General features: G+C 42.3%; 2 protein-coding genes across 3 annotated transcripts; one reads left to right on the top strand and one right to left on the bottom strand.

Annotated features, from left to right (window-relative positions):
• The first annotated feature begins 512 nt into the window (after window positions 1-512).
• LOC105019865 (TLE family member 5-like) lies at window positions 513-6,539 on the top strand. Of its 2 annotated transcripts, none has more exons than XM_010886373.4 (8): window positions 513-1,357; window positions 2,869-2,966; window positions 3,118-3,181; window positions 3,361-3,405; window positions 3,519-3,581; window positions 3,708-3,782; window positions 4,059-4,238; window positions 4,611-6,539. In XM_010886373.4, the coding sequence occupies exons 1-8, from the start codon at window positions 1,331-1,333 to the stop codon at window positions 4,695-4,697; spliced, it is 639 nt and encodes a 212-aa protein (XP_010884675.1). In that variant the 5' UTR covers window positions 513-1,330; the 3' UTR covers window positions 4,698-6,539. The 2 variants fall into 2 exon arrangements, with proteins under 2 accessions (XP_010884675.1, XP_019897946.1); XM_020042387.2 differs by having other exon boundaries at window positions 516-1,357; window positions 4,062-4,238.
• Window positions 6,333-19,718, bottom strand: plpp2a (phospholipid phosphatase 2a). The gene is made up of 7 exons (XM_010886372.3): window positions 19,409-19,718; window positions 13,240-13,391; window positions 9,186-9,272; window positions 8,866-9,041; window positions 8,734-8,791; window positions 8,484-8,660; window positions 6,333-8,405 (listed from the first exon to the last, which is right to left on the bottom strand). Exons 1-7 carry the CDS (start codon window positions 19,473-19,475, stop codon window positions 8,256-8,258), a joined length of 867 nt encoding a protein of 288 aa, XP_010884674.2. The 5' UTR covers window positions 19,476-19,718; the 3' UTR covers window positions 6,333-8,255.
• Between the last annotated feature and the right edge of the window lie 1,376 nt (window positions 19,719-21,094).

Here is a 21,094-nt window from a genome sequence, read left to right as displayed (position 1 = left end):
GTGGTTCATTAATAGTTGGGCCTTTTGCCCTGTCTAGAAACAATCCATAACCATTTAGTGCAGAGTTGGATAAGTGTCCATACAAGAAAATGAGGGCGTAGTAGCATTAGGGGTTGTTTCTGACCATGGCCATTGTTGTATCAAAGCCGGCTTACAGAAATAAAATTACACTGGCGTCTGTTAAAGGTTTTCTTTTCTGTTTTGGTGTATTGAAAACTAATCTCGCAGAATGGTCAGTTGTCATTCACCGACTACTGATTGCAGAATGTAAATTGAGTGCTGCAGAATATGATATAAATCAGTGATGGCCTTATGTCTTCTAAATTCTGTGGATTATGATTATATTGTTGTGGGAATTTAGTCGTAATTAAATTAGTAGGTTATCAATATGTTTGGGAACCGCCACACAAAAACTGTGTATGTGCTTGCATCATGAGGTTTTGGTCAGGATCTGTGGGTCAGTTCTGCACACCTTCCACCGGGGGCATACGGCAGCAGCAACACTTCCGCAAACTGTAATTGTATACATTTGACATCTAAAATGGGCCTTCGGAGCGCAACCTCATTCCCTCATCACATGCACCGCCCGCTCCTCGATGCCTCGTACATTTTGTAGCGCAAGGGGTGGTGGTTACAACTAGTCAAGGCTTGTGTGTGGACATTAGCTAGCCAGATAGCCAGCTAACGTTAGTTAGCCTGCTAACACTGTGGAATTGAATACGCGTTAAAGAACAACGGATTTTCGGCACACGATGAATATTTGGCTTAATGCTTTGAAGTAGCTAAAATAGCTAAAGTTTCGAGGAACCTGACAATATAGAAATCTGCTGACTAAATAGCTTTACTTTGGTTAGTTTATCTGCTAAGATTTACTGTAGTTTGCTAACATAACAAGCTAAAGCGGCATATATCTGTTACATTGGCTATCTTGCCTTGCAGGAGGTATACTGTATCTACGAATAAATAAATATTACATGTAATTGTTTACCCGTTAAGATTTATTTTAAGATTAACCAATCGGTGCAATATTTCTGTCGTTATACGTCTTATGGTTAAACGTTTCTAGGGCCTTTTGTTGATTTAGCCTAGTTCGCAAGGTATCTTATCAAGACCAACTTAGCGAACGTTAGCTAGCGAAACAATCACGACGAAAAGAGGCTGTGATTGGTTTCCTAGCAAGATAAGATAACGTTTACTAACTTTATCTTTCTGTAACACGAGAGGAGGCAGTAACCAGCTAACTAGGTGCACAAAAACAGGTCTAACGTTAACTAGCTATATATTTTGATCCTGGACCTGGTTGCTGAGGAACACCGATAAATCCATTGACATGATGTTTCCACAATCAAGACACTCGGTAAGTAGCAAACGTCATTAGCACGGGTAGCTATAGTAGATGCTAAATAACGATTTATCTTTATACTTACATTGATAAACCATTTACGAGGAACATACCGATGTTTGTTTGCATGTAGCTATGTTTTGTTGATGGATTCAAACGCTTGTCTGTCACGCACCCCATACATTTGTTTACATTTCAGGCTAGTTAGCGAGTCAGCTAACTAGGCAATAACGATTACTAGCTAACTAGCTAGTTTTCATTATGACCATTTAAAATGGATATGGCGACTTTTATCTACCTATATTATTTCAACGTAATTCTTTAATAACGGCCTAAACGTTTACCACCAACATTCGTAAATTGCCCCCTTGGAACAGGGATATCCCGGATAGCAAAGTGGCATGTGCTTATACTATTTTAGTTAGCCTAGCTAGCTGGACAGAAGAGACCATTTTGATAACTTTTGTCCTTAGTCCAACCTAAAACTACTTAAGGGCCTGTGAAATTAAGTCAGTCCAGACTTGTTCTACTTGTCAATTAAATAAATGAGTATTTTGATCTTGATTACATAAAATAACCTACTGCATCTATGCCATGTGAGATTAGAACATAATTGGTCTTTGTCGTAGATAAAACGTTGGCCTAAATGTTTTATTTCTATTTTTCATTAATACGGGTGTGGTAATGAGGATTGTGACTGGCAAATTATGTAGACTGTACCTCATTGTTATACTTAAGCCTGGTTCTGTGCCTATTCTATTTCTATTGTGGTTCCTAAAACCCCCTAGGGATGCTAGCTAGTTCTCACTATAAGGGGTTGTTCCTGGATTTCCCCATGCTCTCTCATGGCCAGGGATGACCAACCGCCATTGAGAGTTACTGGGATTGCAAGTTTTTGCTCAATCTTTGCTATAACACGCCTGTTTCTACTAATCATCTGCTTATTTGGACCAGGATGAGCCAGAACCAACTAAGTCTCCAGGAGAGAAGTTGTAGTTGTAGTGGTGGGTGTAATCTGGGTGGTGGCCTCCTTCCATCAGTCTGGAAGGCCTTGATGAGGAGATTAACACTGGATTATGGTTTTGGTGGTCACTGGTCACCTCTGGAAACCTTGATCTGTGTCTGAGGTGGTGGGAACACAGATTGTTTCCCGAATGTGGATGCGTCACTCTTACTATCCCATCCAACATAGTCTGCTTCCTTCTCCACTTAGCACTTTAAAACACACACATGCAAACAGACATCCACTCAGACTATGAATGCACCCCTAGTAAAAGCCCTCTCTTTAAAACAAACGGTACAATCAGAAGTTTAACAAGCAGTACAACTCTGCCCCTATTAGGTGTCACCCACCATCACCTGTAAGTCTCCCTACCTGGTGATAAACACAGTCCCATCTTCAGGATTTAGAAATGCCCACTTTGGGGAGTCAGATGTCTTTTAGAAATAGGTAACAGTAACAGTGTTGACTGTCTGGTTGTTTCTGTTATCACCCAGTGATGATGTTTGTGATTGTTGTCCCTCAGGCTTCCTCCCAGTCCTCTCAGCCTCTCAAATTCACCACCTCGGACTCCTGCGACCGCATCAAGGACGAGTTTCAGTTCCTACAAGCACAATACCACAGGTGACGTGGGGGGGGGGGAAACACTCAAACTCAAATACGCACCTGTACACGAGTGAACTCTAACCTTGCAAATTGCATGCACTCCGGGTCAGATGCACACATCCATACAAACCAAACAGGGTATCTAATCAAATGTCTCCTATCCAATCAGCTTGAAGATGGAGTGTGACAAGCTGGCTAGTGAGAAGTCCGAGATGCAGCGTCATTACATTATGGTGAGTGGCATGACGTTTCCTTTGACTTTCAGCCTACATGGGACACCTTTGATAGGTCTCCATTTCCTCTCCGACATACTTGTTGTGGAATTAAGCATTACATGAGAGTATAATGTCATGGAATTAAGCATTACATGAGAGTATAATGTCACAAAGCCCCAAATCGTTTTTTTTTTCAGTACTACGAGATGTCATATGGGCTGAACATCGAAATGCACAAACAGGTATGTTTATTCTCTCCTTATGTTATGGCTGAACTCCTCTTTCATTTCGTTTCTCCTGTTCTGTTGCGGGTGAAGCCAGTTTGGTATTTTCACTGCCTCTTTCTCCTACCCAGGCCGAGATTGTGAAGAGACTAAATGGGATCTGCGCTCAAGTGCTCCCCTACCTGTCTCAAGAGGTATTGCATTGTTCTTCACACATCCTGTACGTTGCATAGGATAGCATTCAGTGACAGCCTCAGTGTAACTCTGTTAAAAAAAGAAATCGACTGCAGGGTAATAGGTCTTGTTGATATGTGTTGCAGCATCAGCAGCAGGTCCTGGGGGCCATAGAACGAGCCAAGCAGGTCACCCCTCCAGAGATGAACTCCATCATACGGGTAGGGTCTGGGTCTGGGTCTGTTAAGTGTATCTGGATCCTGAACAAAAGAATGTGTGTTTGAGCACTTTTGTGCAGACATTGCCGATTTAAGAATATAAACAGTAGTAACAGAGTAAAAAAATAATGGCAAATAATGATACAAACTTAACCACAAATTGTAACAAAGAGAAATGTTTGTGAACAGTGTTTTGTAAGCTATACGTACATAACCGTGGCTGTCTGGGTGGGTGGGTATAAGCTCTATGTACATAACCATGTTTTTGTGTGTGTTTAGCAGCAGCTCCAGGTGCACCAGTTGTCCCAGCTCCAGGGTTTGGGCCTCCCGACTATGGCCCCTCTTCCTATGGGTCTGTCTGCTCCTAGTCTCCCTCCAACCTCCAGCGCCGGGCTGATGTCCCTGTCCTCCATCTTGGCCTCGCACTCCCATTCCCACTCGCAGGCAGCACACGCGCAGGTAACGCAAGTCCGCATAGTTATTGAACCCACAAAATAAAATTTACATTTAAAACAGGACACGTGAGGACACCTAATGGGTATACATAACACTGTCCACACTGTGAGGCCCTTAACAGATGACCCAGCAGTAGGCCTACCCCGCTAGCTGCCTTGCCCATGACTTACGTAGGCTTCTTATGTTTTCAAACTGAAGACCACGTACTGTCAACCTATCAGCATTGCTCAGACTCCTGAATGTCGTCACTGGTTTCGTGGATAACCGAGGCTGTTCAGGCCAGACGTGAAGGGCTGATGCGTAAGGAAAGGCCCACTCTATGTAAGGTTGAAACAAGCAGCCCATTTCCAGGTCCTCCTCTTCTGTTCCCCACAGGCCCAGGCCCAGCTGGCTAAAGAAGACAAGGCCAGAGACGCAGCCGAGAGAGAACCGAGGGAGGAGGACGGCGATAAGTCAGACTGATGGAGGACTGTTGATTGGGGGGGGGGGGGTGAAGAGGGGTTAGGGTGAGACAAGTTGGACTGATGGACAACCAAGAGAGGGTCTGCCGTGGGAGGGGATGAGCGGAGGGTGGGGGGTGAGTTGAGTGCTAGCACGGTAGTTGATGCGCTGATTTAGCTCTTGGGAGTGCTGCTCTCTGGCCCTCTCCGACACTACTCTCCATCGCTTGCTTATCTATCTTTTTAATATGTCGTTATCATCACATGAGTTTGTCGCCAAGCCTGTCGGACAGGTCCCCTCTGATTCCTGCCTCTACCTTTGATCCTCTGTTCACTGTTGTCGCTGACATCCATTCGCGAACAGATACTTACCCTCACCGTTTGACCTTTTACCCTCTCCCTTACTCCTGGTAGAAGTTGCCTTTGGGCTCAAATTTAAACAATAAAAAAACATTAAATGACCATAGATCAGTGTCTAGGGACAACTATCTTCCTCTCTCCTCTTCATTCTGTAGGTCTTTGCTGATTGGCTGCAGACAGTCACTACTTGCTCTGCTCACTGATCTCACAGAGACCATATTCTGAAAGGGCCACTTGAATAAGACTCAGTCTAGTAGTATAAAAGTCAGAGTGTGTGTATGTGTGTGCAAACGTACATATTTTGGTTATTTTTTATGAAGCACCTTTTTGTATTCTCCCTCTCTTCCCGGCCCTATCTCTATGTCCGCTCTAAGTAGCCCCCTCTGTGGTCCTGTCCCAAATCAACCCCTGTTCCCTATGCACTTTTTCCTAGAGGAAGTGTGTAGGGGATGTGGATTCACCCAGGACAGGGCTTAAATCTAACGGGACCTGAACTTCACATCAATCATGTGCTCATTCAAATCAGATCCTGTCGGTGGAAAAGTAGATGAACAGATTTGCGTATGTCGCTCTGTTGGTTAGCGTAGCACTTGGAGATTGTGTTGTGAGCGAGCGTCGTGCCAAACCATAGAGCACTAACCCATAACTTACCTGACCCTCAGACACAACCGGTTTTCTAACAAGAAAGCATGTGGGTCTCCTCCAGGACAGTAGGTGGCAGCATTTCCACACAAGCAAACCCAGACACGGCGGTATTCAATCAAACCCCCATTGTTGTTTACTCTGAAGCTCGTTCCCTCCATGGTCCAGTTTAAATCACAGGATTCTACAAGCCCTATTACCTCTGCCACCAGGTAGATTCCCTTTCATTAGGCAGAAATCTGAGAATGTGTTCAGGTTTGTAAGCTGAAACACTGTGTCAGCATTGCTATGGCAGGTTTGACTGGATTTACAGAGCAAGACCCATACACATGAATGATGTGTGTCTGTTCGTTTCTGTTGTGACGGGCCCATTTATATACGTATATAAATATATCAATATACATGTATAATTTTTTAAAGCATTTTTGTATGTTTCAAAGCTGCTTTTAGTGTGTATGTATGCGTGTGATAAGACTGTTTCAGTGTAGCGCGTGTTCTGTGATGTGCTATGGAAAGAGAGGTACTATCCAATAACCCCCCCCCCTCCCCATCTACCCCCTCTTCTCCTTTCCTGCCCCTTGACAATGCTGAGGAAATGTTGCCTCCTTGTTGAGCTTTGTAAATGTCATTTTTTAAACTCTTTATTTTGTTGTTCTATGTGAAACTTCATAATTGTGTACTTGGCGATATGTTGTATGTGTTATAAAAAAAAAAAAACAATACTTATAACTTCATTTAAAAGAAAAGACACGGAGGGGGAAAAGTAAAATCTAATGTAAACCAACCAAACATCAACTACACAACATGACTGAATGCAGTAAGGAAATGTCTACGGTGCCTTACAAATAAATGACTCAACGGAGAGACGTAGCTTTCTTTGGATGTACTTGACTGTTTGCATACAAGAATGCCTGTACGGTACGCTGGAGTTCATCCAATTGACAGGCATCCCGGTATCCTGAAGTCCGTTAGACATGTCTGGACAGGCCCGCTGCAACGTGGGAGTTGAACGCCATTACAGTGTTTCACCCACATAAGCTTCTAGGCTAATTTGCAAGGGTGAAAATTGTACTGCGAAAGGGTTTGAAAAAGAGGGTTGACACCATCCACCGTGACATTGTTTAAACCACGCCCATGGCTTTGTAGTAACCCTGGTTGAGGTACACATTTATGATATCCCTTCCATATGTCACAATCCACAATCAGGTCCGTAGAGGACATATGCATAAGCAATAAGGCACAAAGGATGTGGTATATGGCTACTATATGACAACTAAGAGATTTTCTTAGACAAGAGGCATTGTAGAATGTTTGGACACAGCGCTTAGCTGTGGTATATTGGCAATATAGCAGAAACCACCAAGATGCCTTATTGAACTTATAAACCCATTTCCAACATAAGTAGAGCAGTACAAATTTATGTGATGTCATATCTGTAGTATGTAGTCTCGTACACCACACCTATCAGCCAATCAGCATTCTGGATTCAAACCACCCAGTCAGATCTTTTGTAAACGGGTTGCTATGAATCCTGAACATTCCCTGTTCCTTCAACAGTTGCTGAAGTTCTAGGCCGTACTGCTACATATACCCAGTTGATTGTGGCTATAGTGTCACAGACACATTTATTGAAGATTAGTGTGGAAAATTTGACACTGCTGATTGTCCACATCTACATTTCCAGGAGAGCTCATGGCAAGATCTCTGGACATATACTACATTTGTGCACAGCTTGATAGCATAGTCAAGTGGAATAACTAATACAAAACATACAAGTTTGGTCAATAACAAATATCACAGTGGTATTATATTCTCACAAATACAGCAGAAATAAAACAATTGGTAAGTCTTAACTCAATACTGTCACACAGTCTGTCTTCTAGAGACATGCTAGGGCTAACTCCATAGGCCTACCATTTTAACACCACTTTGGACTTTGACCCTCTTGGAGGACTTCAGAATGAGCATACTTTGGACCCGGCCCAGCATTAACACTTGATTCATCTAGTCACAGTGTCTGTGCTGGGCTGTAACAAAAGCCTGCAACCCATGTGACCCCCTGGGACAAGGCTTGGAGGCAGCTCTCTTAATTGGATATAAAATGAATGTTCGCTCCAGTGTAAATAATGAAAGGAAACAAAGCATTGCAAACACAAATAAAAAATGCATTTCCCAATACAAACTACAGGGCAGTTTAAAAAGTACTGCAGGATACAAATATATGCTAACTTAATTTAGCATTATTGAAATCCAGGAAACCAGACCAACTCTTTGCTAGAACCAAAAGTTCCACCTTTCAGTACATAATATTGAAATCAACTACATTTAAAATGCATTAAAACAGTCACACAAGCAAACATGCACGTGTACGCAAGCGTGCGCGGAAACACACCAGCAGCACAATAGCGGTTGTGAATCTTGTTTAGTGGTTGTACAGCTGTGTTCAGGCTGTAGTCGTGTAGATAAAGTAAGGGTTGTGTTTATGCGTTCAGGCTGTAGTCGTGTAGATATAGTAAGGGTTGTGTTTATGCGTTCAGGCTGTAGTCGTGTACATATAGTAAGGGTTATGTTTATGCGTTCAGGCTGTAGTCGTGTAGTTGTAGTGGTTCTTGTGTTGCGTTTCTGGGTTCATGCCAGGTTTGGCCTCTAGATGTTCATCCTCTGTGGTCTCTGGTTGCGGGCATCGCGGAGCGGGACGGCGCTTAAAGAAATCTGACACGTAGCGAACCTGAAAGAGAGTTGGCAGTTAGTAATATTTTTACACACACACACAACACACACACACACACACACACAACACACTCACGTTTAGCACAGCGATGAGCATTCCCTGCAGTAATCCCACCAGTACATCACTCCAGTGGTGTTTGTAGTCGCTAACTCGCGTGTATCCAACGTACAATGCAAATGCCACAAGGAAGAACTGCACTGTGGGTCTGAACAGGCGGGTCCATTTCCCCTGCACACGGGCCTGCACATACAACTACAGATACACACAAATTCATTATCTTGTCTGGGCTTGTTTATCAGAGTCAGACAAAGGGGAAAACACTCACCGCTAGGAACAGCATGCTGTACATCCCAAAGGAGGAGTGTCCTGAATAAAAGGACAACCTGGAACACAGAGGATAGAGAAGTAGGACAAAATGTGGCATGAGATAGCAGGAGAAAGATAGACAGACACGCACCTGGACTCTGTGACATTTCGAGGGTTGCCGGTACAGTTAAGTTGAACCATGTACCCAGAACACACCGTGGGATTACACACAGTCAGGAAGTTAGGGCGTGGCCTGCCGATGGTGAACTTGGCCAGGTCAGTCAGTGATTGGCTCACAGCGGCTCCAAATAAGAAGGTCCCCACGACCTAGCCAACGCAGAAATTAAACAATGCAAGATGAGCCACTCCCTCATAGCGATTATTTTCAGAGGTAAATGGCCCAAAAAAAGCAGGAAGCCACAACGACTGCATGTTGTTGGCCAAAAAAGGGATTCTCTAATTTCAACTGACCTTGTAGAGAGCTGACAGGTACTGGTTAAAGTTGGAGTTGGAGTGGAGACGTTTGGTGTATACCAGGTATGCCTCTCCCGTCGTTATCTATTGGGGAAAAAATGGAGAGAGAAATCACACCCAACTTGTTGCTAAGGTACAGTAGATATAAAGCAAGCAATTTCTTTGAACTCAGGATCAACTAATCACTTATCTAAACTCATACCACAGGGGATTCCAAGGCTTCCGTACCCCAGGTTAGTTGACTGAGAAAACATTGTATTTTACAGCAACATTCTGGGGAATAATTACAGGGGTGGAGAGGGGATGAATGGGCATCATTTGGTATAAGTTTGTCATTTGTCAATTGGAAAGTTTGTAATTTCACTCAAGTTAACAACCCCGCCTTATGATCAAGGCTATTATAGTGACCACAGAGAGTCGTGGAAGCTTGTTTAAAGTTCCAATCCAAAAGATGGTGCCCCGTGCAAAGCAATGGCTCCTTTACTGTCCTGGGGAATTGGAATTTGATATTTATGCCCAGAGGGGAGAGTGGCCCCTGCAGGCCCCCCAACACCACTTCCAAAAGCATGTAGAGCCCTTACAAAAATGGTTAAGGAGACTTACAAATATATAGATTTTCACAAGCTGCCTTTTGAGTTTCTGAGAGCTGCATGCAGCAAGCAGTGCAATACGCCATTAGGTTTTCAGCAAACGTTCTGCAATTCTACACTTTGCAATGGCTTATGTCATGCCTTCTAGCACCCCAAGTAATTTTCGGCTCAGGGCATCTCAAACTTCTGACAGGAGTAATGATGATAACTTCCAAAGGCAGAGCCTTTAACTATACACTCACCTAAAGGATTATTAGGAACACCATACTAATACTTTCTTTGACCCCCTTTCGCCTTCAGAACTGCCTTAATTCTACGTGGCATTGATTCAACAAGGTGCTGAAAGCATTCTTTAGAAATGTTGGCCCATATTGATAGAATAGCATCTTGCAGTTGATGGAGATTTGTGGGATGCACATCCAGGGCACGAAGCTCCCGTTCCACCACATCACAAAGATGCTCTATTGGGTTGAGATCTGGTGACTGTGGGGGCCAGTTCAGTACAGTGAACTCATTGTCATGTTCAAGAAACCAATTTGAAATGATTCAAGCTTTGTGACATGGTGCATTATCCTGCTGGAAGTAGCCATCAGAGGATGGGTACATGGTGGTCATAAAGGGATGGACATGGTCCCGAAACAATGCTCAGGTAGGCCGTGGCATTTAAACGATGCCCAATTGGCACTAAGAGGCCTAAAGTGTGCCAAGAAAACATCCCCCACACCATTACACCACCACCACCAGCCTGCACAGTGGTAACAAGGCATGATGGATCCATGTTCTCATTCTGTTTACGCCAAATTCTGACTCTACCATCTGAATGTCTCAACAGAAATCGAGACTCATCAGACCAGGCAACATTCTTCCAGTCTTCAACTGTCCAATTTTGGTGAGCTCGTGCAAATTGTTGCCTCTTTTTCCTATTTGTAGTGGAGATGAGTGGTACCCGGTGGGGTCTTCTGCTGTTGTAGCCCATCCGCCTCAAGATTGTGCGTGTTGTGGCTTCACAAATGCTTTGCTGCATACCTCGGTTGTAACGAGTGGTTATTTCAGTCAAAGTTGCTCTTCTATCAGCTTGAATCAGTCGGCCCATTCTCCTCTGACATCTAGCATCAACAAGGCATTTTTGCCCACAGGACTGCCGCATACTGGATGTTTTTCCCTTTTCACACCATTCTTTGTAAATCCTAGAAATGGTTGCGCGTGAAAATCCCAGTAACTGAGCAGATTGTGAAATACTCAGACCGGCCTGTCTGGCACCAACAACCATGCCACGCTCAAAATGGCTTAAATAATTTCCCATTGCTTAAATCATTTCCCCATCATTCCCAAAAATTCTTTCCCATTCTGACATTCAGTTTGGAGTTCAGGAGATTGTCTTGACCAGGACCACACCCCTAAATGCATTGAAGCAACTGCCATGTGATTGGTTGAATAGATAATTGCATTAATGAGAAATTGAACAGGGGTTCCTAATAATCCTTTAGGTGAGTTTAAGTAACTTACAGTGCCCTCCAGATGTATTGGCACATGTGGTAAAGATGAGCAAAAATTGCTCTATGAAATGTCATTGTTGTTCATCACCTTAATCTTACACTCCACAGTTACTGGTAAAACTCTTCCGCCTCACCTCATATTTTCCCACCTTTGGCAGCAATTACAGCCATGAGACTTTTTGGATAAGTCTCTACCAGCTTTGCAAATCTGGACATTCTTCTTCACAGAGCTTGAGCAATTTTGTAAAGTTGGATTGGGACCTTGGGTGAACAGCAATTTTCAACTCTTTCCACATATTCTGTATTGGATTGATATCCAGGCTTTGACTGGGCCACTCCAGGACATTGATCTTTAGGTTTTACAGCCACTCCAGGGAGTCTTTGGTTGTATGTTTTGGGTCATTGTACTGGTGGAAGACTAATGTTCTCCCAAGTCCCAGGGCGTTAAACAGACCTCAGCAGGTTTTTATTCCAGGATTTCTCTGTACTTTGCTACGTCCATTTCCCCCTCTATCTTCACAAGGCCCTGACTCATGGAAGCATCTCAGGATGATGTATGGCATTGGGCTTGCACCAAATATAGTGCTTTGTATTTTATGGACAAAAAGTTATATTCTGGTCTCTTTAGACCATAGAACCTTCTTCCACTTGGTCTCAAGAGCCTCCCACATGCCTTCTGGCAAACCCAAGCTGAGATTTGATGGGTTATTTTTTTCCACAAAAGCTTTCTTTTTACCACTCTCCCAAAGGCCTCTTATGTGTAGCACCTCGGCTTTTGTTGCAGTATGCAGTCTCTCCCATCTCAGCTGTGGAACACTGTAACTCCTGTAGAGTTGTCATAGGCCTCTTGGTGGCCTCCCACTTTAGTGCCCTTCGTGCCCAGATACAGTTTGTTTTTGAGGACGCCCTGTTCTACATATTTGAAGTTGCTCCATTTTCTCTCCATTTCTTAATAATGGACCTAACTTTGCTCCAGGGGACATCCAGCGCCGTCGGAATGTTCCAATATCCTATATCTGATTGGTACATTTGAATACATTGGAATAATTTGCTTAAACTCTTGATTAAATTTTTTTCGATTTTATGTTGGAACACAATAAAATGTGGAAAAGTCCAGGGGGGTGAATACTGTAATATCAGAATGAAACTAAAAGCAATTGGGTAAAAAAAAAAAAAGAGGAGAACTTAACTGATGAATAATAATTTCTCAAAAACCTATCATATTTACTGACACATTTTTGTGCACCCTCCCCTTGACAGGATACACTAATCAGGGCAGATTTTCTCCAGATACTTTTAAGCAGTTGGACCTCACTTGTAGACTCTCACCCAACATATTTTCAATGGGGTTTAGGTCTGGGAACTGGAATGGCCACTGCAAAATTCTAGATTCTATAGTCAGTAAGACATTTTTGTGTGGATCTGGAAGATTACCGCTGAAAGATCCAATGTTGAAGCAATTTTAGCTTCCTAGTAGAGGCTGAAGGATTTTGGTCTAAAATCTCCAGATACTTTTCATGATGTATCCTACATTTTTAAGGCCTTAGGAAGAAAATGCTCCATGGGAGGATTTGTGTCACAAGGTTTCAATTATGTTTAACAAACTCCAGTAGCTGACGTTTATGTCTTGATGAGACTAACAGCTTTCCTTTGGTGACACTAATTGTAGTTCTGAAGACTGATGCACTCTTCTCCACTATCAGAAAAATAATGAATCAGTTTAAATCAACAGAACGTGTGATGAATCCAAGATTACACGGACTTTTGCAATTCCCACACTGGATCCACAGAGAATAACTCCCCTCTAAAACCATCCTCCTCACAGTGTGTGGGAGCAGATAACAAGCGGGTTTCACGGCTTCAGTAAATTAAAGATTTTCAGAACTTACGTCTGCAGAGCCCAGTTTAAAATCCCACCACCAAATGGGTGCCTCCTAGAAACCAACGACCTGATATCAAACTTACTATGACCACAGAGGAGGTGATGGTAACTGCAGCCATGGTCCTGTGTGAGATGGTGGATCTTCTGTAAGGATACCTGATGCTCTCATCATCACAGTAGATACCCCTCTGGTACGGACTGAACATTAACGTCAGGATTGCTGACGGCATTGCCGCTGGGAGGGAAATAGAGGGGGGAGGGAGGGAGGGAGGGAGGGAGGAGGGAGAGAGGGGAAGGTTAAAAATGTAACAAGGGAAAGAGTTGTGCGGGTCAGAGTGAGACACGGGAGACCATTAACCTGGTGCTGAGCTTGTCTCTTTATAGGACTAGGTTGGGTTGAGGTTCAGGAAACGGCTCGACAGGCTCTGAGTGACATGTTTAAATCCATCAGCTAGGCAAGACCCATAATCCACTGTGAACAATAGATAGGTATGTGAAGGTAGTTCAAAGGACTTACTGGTCAGCAGTATTACAGTGAAATCTAGTCTATCCAGTACTTAAACCTTAGAGGAACCTCAGCCCCCATAGAGGAAGCTGCTAGCTTTCCCCATACAGATACATTGTTGGACAGACTGGCATTGGACATTAAAGCCTAAGCGCTGCTGACAAAGACAAGGGCATGGGAGCATACTATCAGAGAGAGAGAACTGGACATTCCTTGTATATTTAGTTATACACAAAGCTATCATGAGAAACTCCCCCAAACTAATCTCGCACAGAACACTACAGTGGGCTTCAACCTTTTTCTTGTGCTTCTGTCATTCCTTCACTCAAACCAACCTTGTTCCCGCTGTTCTTAATGTCTATTACTTTCTTTCACTTTCCCTCACTCTCTCTTGCCTCAGTTCAGTGACTCACAGATCAGGGCAGAAAAACTGGCACCAGGATAGACTATAAAACTGTCTCTTGACAAAACAATGGTGTAGACACACACTAATCTGACAGGACAATGGTACAGTTTTAAAAGGCCTGCTTTTGGGAAATCTGAACTCTAAATAGCTTTCCTGTTTTCTGAACCCTGGAACAAAACAGTATTGCTGCCAGCTCCCCTAATGCAAACTAAACTCTTAATAGTCACAAATACACAAATTCATTTCCGTGTCTCCTTCCCTTCATGACCACTGCTCTGGCCTCACACTGTCACTGTTCAGCAGCATATGAACGGAGAAGTCACGCTTGAACTGACAGAAAAACACATTTCCATCATATTAAGCCTGCATTCTCGTGAGCTTGGAATAACTATCACTTAACACTTGTCATTTGCGTGTAACAGTCTGAGACAGCGCCAAATGGATGCACACAACACTTTAAATCTTGCGTTGTTCCCCTATTAACATTTTGGGGTGATTACCTTGAAGGATAACCAGATTTTTTTTCTTTTCCTAATCTGTTCTGTAAGTTGCACTGTGTGCGTCCCTCAAGGGTTAGATCTGAACGGCCTAAGCCTCCTGATGTACGCGGGGTTTCCTATATTCAAACAGATGAATACCCCTACCAGGAGAGTTACTTAGAAGGCTAGCTTGGCAGGCAGCTTGCTCGCAGGTCATCTGTCACAGTACACTCTGAAAAGAAAAGGTTTTCTGGGTTTCAAAGGGGTTATTCAAACTCAAAGAGTAGGGGAACCGTTTTAAAGGGTTTTTAAAGAGCTCTTTAAAGAAGAGCTCCTGTTTTATGGTTCCTCAGATCACATTTTGGGCATGTTTTTTTAGCGTGTTATGTTCTTCAAATTCTTTGAGGTACCCTTTAAATGGGGTTCTGACAATATAAAAACATGAGTAATGTTTACATGACAATAAGAGCAGGAATACCCGGTTTAGTATTTACTAGAAACCCATTCAGTATAATCAAAAGACGTAGCATGGGAAAGGAGTGGGTGGTCAAATGTACAATATTTGAGGCTAATAAACATGCTCAGCGCAGGTTCAGAAAACCAACTTATAGAATGTTTCTTGTGTAGCAAGTAGAACGCCCATTGACGCAGTGAGAGATGGAGTGATTTTTCTTATTTAAATGAAAGCACCAAACAATATACTGAATTCACCCAGTGGAAGAAAAAAAAGTGGATTCGATAGTATTAGTTAGTCCAGGGTGGTTTAGGGTGTTAGGGAATAGTACTGCAAGTGTCTAAAGCGAGTATGAGATTACAAGGCAAAGTGAACTGACAGATGAAACGCAAAATAAATTTGAAATGGGGAATATCTCAGGAACTAATAAAACAATGTTGTTGTTAGTTTTACATTGAAACCTTAACTGCAGAGTTTTTGTCAATTATGCTAGTAGTAAAGTAAAGTAAAAAGTCGTACTTTAAAGTACGACTTGCACTAAAATGTTCAGATTTGACGGTTCTTGTTGGGGGGAGTATACACTCCCCAATGACGTCTATGGACGGACATCAAAGTTTCAGATTTGGAATATTTGTCCGTTCTGTGAGACATCAAGGTTCTGATTGTGCATGCAAATGTAATGTCAATAATGGTGGAATTCCCCTGTTGCTCATTTATACTACTGTAGCCCAAATTGTTTCTCTCTAGAGAGTGGGCTGAGCTGGCTTTGATAAAACAAGAAAGGAGAAAGAAGAGAATATAAAAAGATTAAATACTAAAGACCCAAACACTATCAAGATATGTCGTGGTAACAACTGATACAGTGAGTTAGGCACAGATGACAAACAATTCGTCAACGCTTCTTGTCATTGTAACATGTAACATTTTGACCTCTCCCCGGGACTTCATGGTAGAAAAAGAAAAATGTCTGATGATTTCAGTCTTTTCTTCAGTATCAACTGATGGTTTGTTTTTTAGAACATATCCAGACCTTCCTCAGAGATATAATGCAGGCACACTGGACAAACCCCCCCCCCCCCCACAAATCCAACCCCACAACCCCCACTCCCCCAGCCACACTGTTGTTGGCCAAGGGAGCCTGTCTCCAGTATCAAAACGGACAGCGTGGTCTGACAGATAAAAGCAGAGGGATAACATTGTTTCACCATCTCATATGTCTAGATAGAAGCTTCCAGATTTCTCCCAGAGAAAACAAACACGGAGGAATGTCTGATGAGACACACAGCATCCAACTTCCTCCTGACATCTAACCTAACAGGAAGTAGGAACCCAAGAAGTGTTCCTGTTTTCCCCCAGATTAAATGCCAGAAAGTGTACACATCCCTTCCGTACTACTATAGCCACATCCAACATAGTGTGATTACAACACATGACTGTAAAGTACCTTTTTACTTTTACTTTTATTTTCCCAGGTAAGTGGGAATATCCAAAACTGTATAGAAAAAACCTAGGATGAATTAGTTAACTGCCTTGCTAAAGGGACATAATGAAAGATCCTTTTTCAATCTAGATTACTGGTGAGGTGCTCTAACCATAAGGTCACCCTGCCGCCTGTTGAATACATCTAGACAAGTGATCAGGATTGGGACAGCAAGATTGGGATCAGTACTCTATGGCAGAAGTGTACCACTCTCCTGTCAGAATCCTGGTTATTTTCACACAGTAATGTCAGGGAGCAGGAGTCAAAACCCCCCCGCTTCCCTCTTGCTCGCTCCACAAACACACACTCACACACACACACACACACACACACACACGCAAACAGACACACAACGTGTGCGTGTGTGCATGTGAGGCTTTGGACATCAATAAAAGAATGGGAAAGAATTTTCTTCAAAACAAGTTTTGTCAGCAAACCCCAGCAAAAAAAAAAGCATCTAAATAAACACAAAAACATCAACAGCTGGAATCAGTTACATCTTATTTTTTTTCCTTTTCTTTTCAAAATAATTTAACAATATGTCAAATAAACAGTAATAATTTCAGCATAGCAACAGCAGCTGTCTCATGCCTCGTATTCAACATTGAGAGAGTTTGATGTCCCAAGTTTAAGTCTTTTAAAGGACTTTGACCGCCAGCACAGCCAACTCCTAGTTAGAAGGAAATGTACAACGTTCATTCATTTAGATTCATTAGAATGGCTCTAATGACCCACAGAACAAACCTGATCACTGTCATTAACCTCATTAAATCATAATGGTCATTGCATTCACATAGTGAACCTTTCATTGTGTTAGAATGGACAGAGAAAAAACATCAACATATGTCTGTGGTACACCAGAGAAGGAGAGGGGAAATACACCATAAAGTGGACTCATACATTTTCTATTCCGACCTCACAGACCAGGTATTATACAACCCCATGCTTTACCAACTCAGCCACAGTGAATAGCAAATCTCTTTCTTTTGTTAATGTAATGCCAGTATAAAGAAAAATCAGGGCTGACCTTTTTTTCACCTCTACTAAGAATCTTGCAAACAACACCATTTAATTGAAAAACAAATGAATAATTTCTCTGAAAAGTCATAATTGAGAAAAAAAAGTAAATGGCTTGGTTGCATTTATTGTTGGTAAAATGTAACTGGAGCTTGGTTTACAGGACTAAGTCTGTTTAAATAGGTCTCCACCGAGCACACCTGGATTTTGCCATTTTATCCCAATCTTTTTTGCAGAAGAGTGCAAGCATAGTAAAATTCCAAAGGGATCTCTTTTGGTCAGCCCACAGATTTTCCATGTGTTTGAGGTCTGAGCTCTAACTGGGCCATTACAGGACATTGATCTTCATTTTTGCAAGACATTCCTTTGTTGATCTGGTTGTTGTTGTGTTGGAAGGCCATTGTCCTCTATATCCTGAAGAGAGTCCCTGTCCCTGTCAAAGAGAAGCAGCACTGGGGTCTTATTCCACTGACACCATTACTGACAAGTTAGTACGATGTATTGAGGTTGACGACACACAGCTTTGTGCCAAACATACGTTGCAATGAAAGCCAAAGATATGGTTTTCAGAAATTCATACAGTTTTGGATTTTCTTTTTTGTGAGTAGTGACTTCAGTCTTGTCACCTCAGCCCACAGCTTAGACCTATGAGGAATAGGTGTAATGGTTGTACTCTGCCGGAAATGACCAGTTCCTCACAGAAATCCCAGCAGAAACTCCCTGTTGAGCTTTTTTCTTGCCCTGTCCATCTAGCTTCTCTCTCTAGTGGTCTTCACAATGTTACATGACATATACAGGACTGTGCACAATTCTTAGGCAGAGAAATTCTAACTAAAGCCATTTATTTGGGTAGTAAGTGTTTTACAAATAAACATTTACTACCCAAATAAATGGCTTTATTTTGACTTTCAGGTGTTAGCTCCTTGTGGACTATGGCTTTCTCTGCGTTATGCACCCAAGAGGCTTTCGAGGAAATCCTACAGGAACAGATTGATATTTTATTCGGGGCTAATTAGAATATTTCCAATTGATGTCAGGTGACTGCAAATCCACTTTTTGGCCAGTAAACTTTCCCCAAATGGTAATATAGACACAGACATCAAAATATATTTTGTTTGTCCATTCAATAAGACATCATTTGCATGCAAATGCAATGTCCATAACGGGGGAGTTGAGAAACAATGTCAGAAAGAGATGGGAGTGATTAAAAGAAAACACACACAGAGCCCTCCTGAGTCTGTGCAACAAATGCTTATGCCACAAAGTAACGTCATCTGTCAACAAGCACAGGCTTACCTCTGCTTAACTGCAAAGCCCACTCTTTTCTTCACTGAATAACGAGAGTAAAGAGTGAGGGAGGGGAAAGACAGAAAGGGACTTGTCCACCAATGACCAATAATCAACAGCATGTCTAATGTAAACTACAACTCCTGTAGTTTTTAGAGTACAGGGCAAATCAGAACAAACAGGTGCTGGTTCTGAACACACAATCACACAGTGGGCATATTGAAATGGTCCTCATAAGAAAAGTGAACATTTAAATATTGTTGGTGCTGACTATTGACTAGCATGCTGGCTGGTGACTACATTGGTCTTTATTAGTCTCTGTGAATCAATACAGATCAGAACATCTGTTATGTGTCCACAGACACTGTGAAAGAATCCATTAAACAAGATATAACAAGAATGCTGACTCTGTGTCAGGGTGTGTTTAACCTGCATAAATACTGTTTACAAAGTACCCACATCGAATTCTGATTAATGCAAAGTTTCTAAACAATTGACTAACTTAATTATGATTGGCTTATTTTTGCAGCTGTCAATTCTGTAGAGTAAATAGGATAATAAAAAAGTTATGTTAGCCTACACAGAATATGAGCCAGGTTATTGGAGATAAAAGAGCACACTTACCGACAACTACACAGAGAACATCAACTAGAATCAGCATCTTTTTCTTGTGAACTGGTGGTTCCGTCATATTTTCTCTCTCTCAGAATAGGCGTTATAATCAAAACGTTTTGTTTCACTAAAATCAAATAACTGGAAGAAGAATAATTGCATGTGTTTGTGGAAAGATTGAGCAACTTGATTTGGGTGTTCTTCCGGATTTCGTTCATGTAGCCTACTACCTGTACTACGGTATTTACTGGCTAGGTGAGCTCGAGAAACCTGAATGCGGCTCGAGTGGTGGCCGACGCAAACTATGCAGTTGCCAGATGTAGAATATAAAACGCGTATTCGCAACAGCTACAGTCAGAAGGCCCGCCTACCGGATCAAAAGAGGCAGTGGATGAGATTTTCTCAATGCAAGAGATATCATTTTGTGTGTGCTATTATAAAACAGCCAAACATGATAAGCAACCTGAGGTTAATATTTTTTTTTGTTGTGTAAAGCTATTTTAACTTAATATAAAATACTTATTTTTAATTGATTCCATTGATAACTGAAGTGCTTCGTTTTTTAATAAGTAGGCTATACTGTCTCAATTAGACATATGAAAAATGTGAAGAAAGAGATTGAGCTGGCCAACCAGTTTGTGAGCTGGCTCTTGTTATTTTCTAGTCTCTCACACCATATTCCTACACAGAATATATATACAGAGAACACTCCTAATCTTTCTGAAATCAGCATCTCTGCATGTAAGGCACACTTCATTTTAGTTAATGAGGTACTGATCTAATTTAACAAGGAAAAGTATAAAAACCACTGCTGTGGTCATCCCTATCCTCTTACAATAGGACCAGCCGAATAGCAAAAACTGTGCAAGTAGTACCTCAAAGGTAATTTGAATTTAAAAAATAACTATTCAGCATGACAAAGGAGTTGAAAAGAAGGGTTACATTCTGGCTCTACTGGCAGAGGGATACAGTGAGCTTCAAGTTGCTTCTATCCTGAAAGTTTCAAAGACGGCGGTTTATATGAACTAAGTCAAGCAACAGACATTGGGAACAATAAAGCTACAGACTGGCAGAGGGCAAAAACGACTGTCCACTGACCGAGATGAGCGTCAACTAATACGAATTTCACTCAACAACCAAAGGATGACATCAAGTGACCTACAAAAAGATGGCAAACAGCAGCTGGGGTGAAGTGTACAGTGAGGACGGTTCGAAACAGGCTCCTAGAGGCAGGGCTGAAGTCGTGCAAAGCTAGAAAAAAGCCCTTCATCAATGAGAAGCAAAGAAGAGCCATGCTGAAGTTTGCCAAAGACCATAAGGATTGGACAAATAGAGGAATGGAGTAAATTAATCTTCTGTAACGAGTAAGATTTTTATCTTTGCCCAACACCTAGTCGTCTAATGGTTAGACGGTGACCTGGAGAGGCCCACAAGCCACAGTGTCTCGCATCCACTGGGAAATTTGGTGGAGGATTGGTGATGATCTGGGGATGCTTCAGCAGGGCTGGAATCGGGCAGATTTGTCTTTGTGAAGGATGCATGACTCAAGCCAAGTACAAGGTTATCCTAGAAGAACACCTGCTTCCTTCTGCTCTGATAATGTTCCCCAACTCTGAGAATTGTTTTTTCTAGCAGGGCAATTCTCCATGCCACAGACAGGTCAATTAAGGTGTGGATGGAGAACCACCAGTTCAAGAC

Source organism: Esox lucius, chromosome 22 (assembly GCF_011004845.1).
Source record: "Esox lucius isolate fEsoLuc1 chromosome 22, fEsoLuc1.pri, whole genome shotgun sequence".
In the NCBI taxonomy this organism is placed as follows: Eukaryota; Metazoa; Chordata; class Actinopteri; order Esociformes; family Esocidae; genus Esox; species Esox lucius.
The sequence above is the reverse complement of the archived record's forward strand: the minus strand, read 5'-3'. Positions and strand labels throughout refer to the sequence as shown.

Coding starts and splice junctions, on each gene's coding strand:
- LOC105019865 (XM_010886373.4), top strand. CDS start 1,331: ATGATGTTTCCACAATCAAGACACTCG. Junction 3,182..3,360: donor TGCAGCGTCATTACATTATG/GTGAGTGGCATG, acceptor TTTTTTTTTCAG/TACTACGAGATGTCATATGG. Junction 3,783..4,058: donor AGATGAACTCCATCATACGG/GTAGGGTCTGGG, acceptor GTGTGTGTTTAG/CAGCAGCTCCAGGTGCACCA.
- plpp2a (XM_010886372.3), bottom strand. CDS start 19,475: ATGACGGAACCACCAGTTCACAAGAAAAAGATGCTGATTCTAGTTGAT. Junction 8,792..8,865: donor CGAAATGTCACAGAGTCCAG/GTGCGTGTCTGT, acceptor TCTGTGTTCCAG/GTTGTCCTTTTATTCAGGAC. Junction 8,406..8,483: donor TGCTCATCGCTGTGCTAAAC/GTGAGTGTGTTG, acceptor ACTCTCTTTCAG/GTTCGCTACGTGTCAGATTT.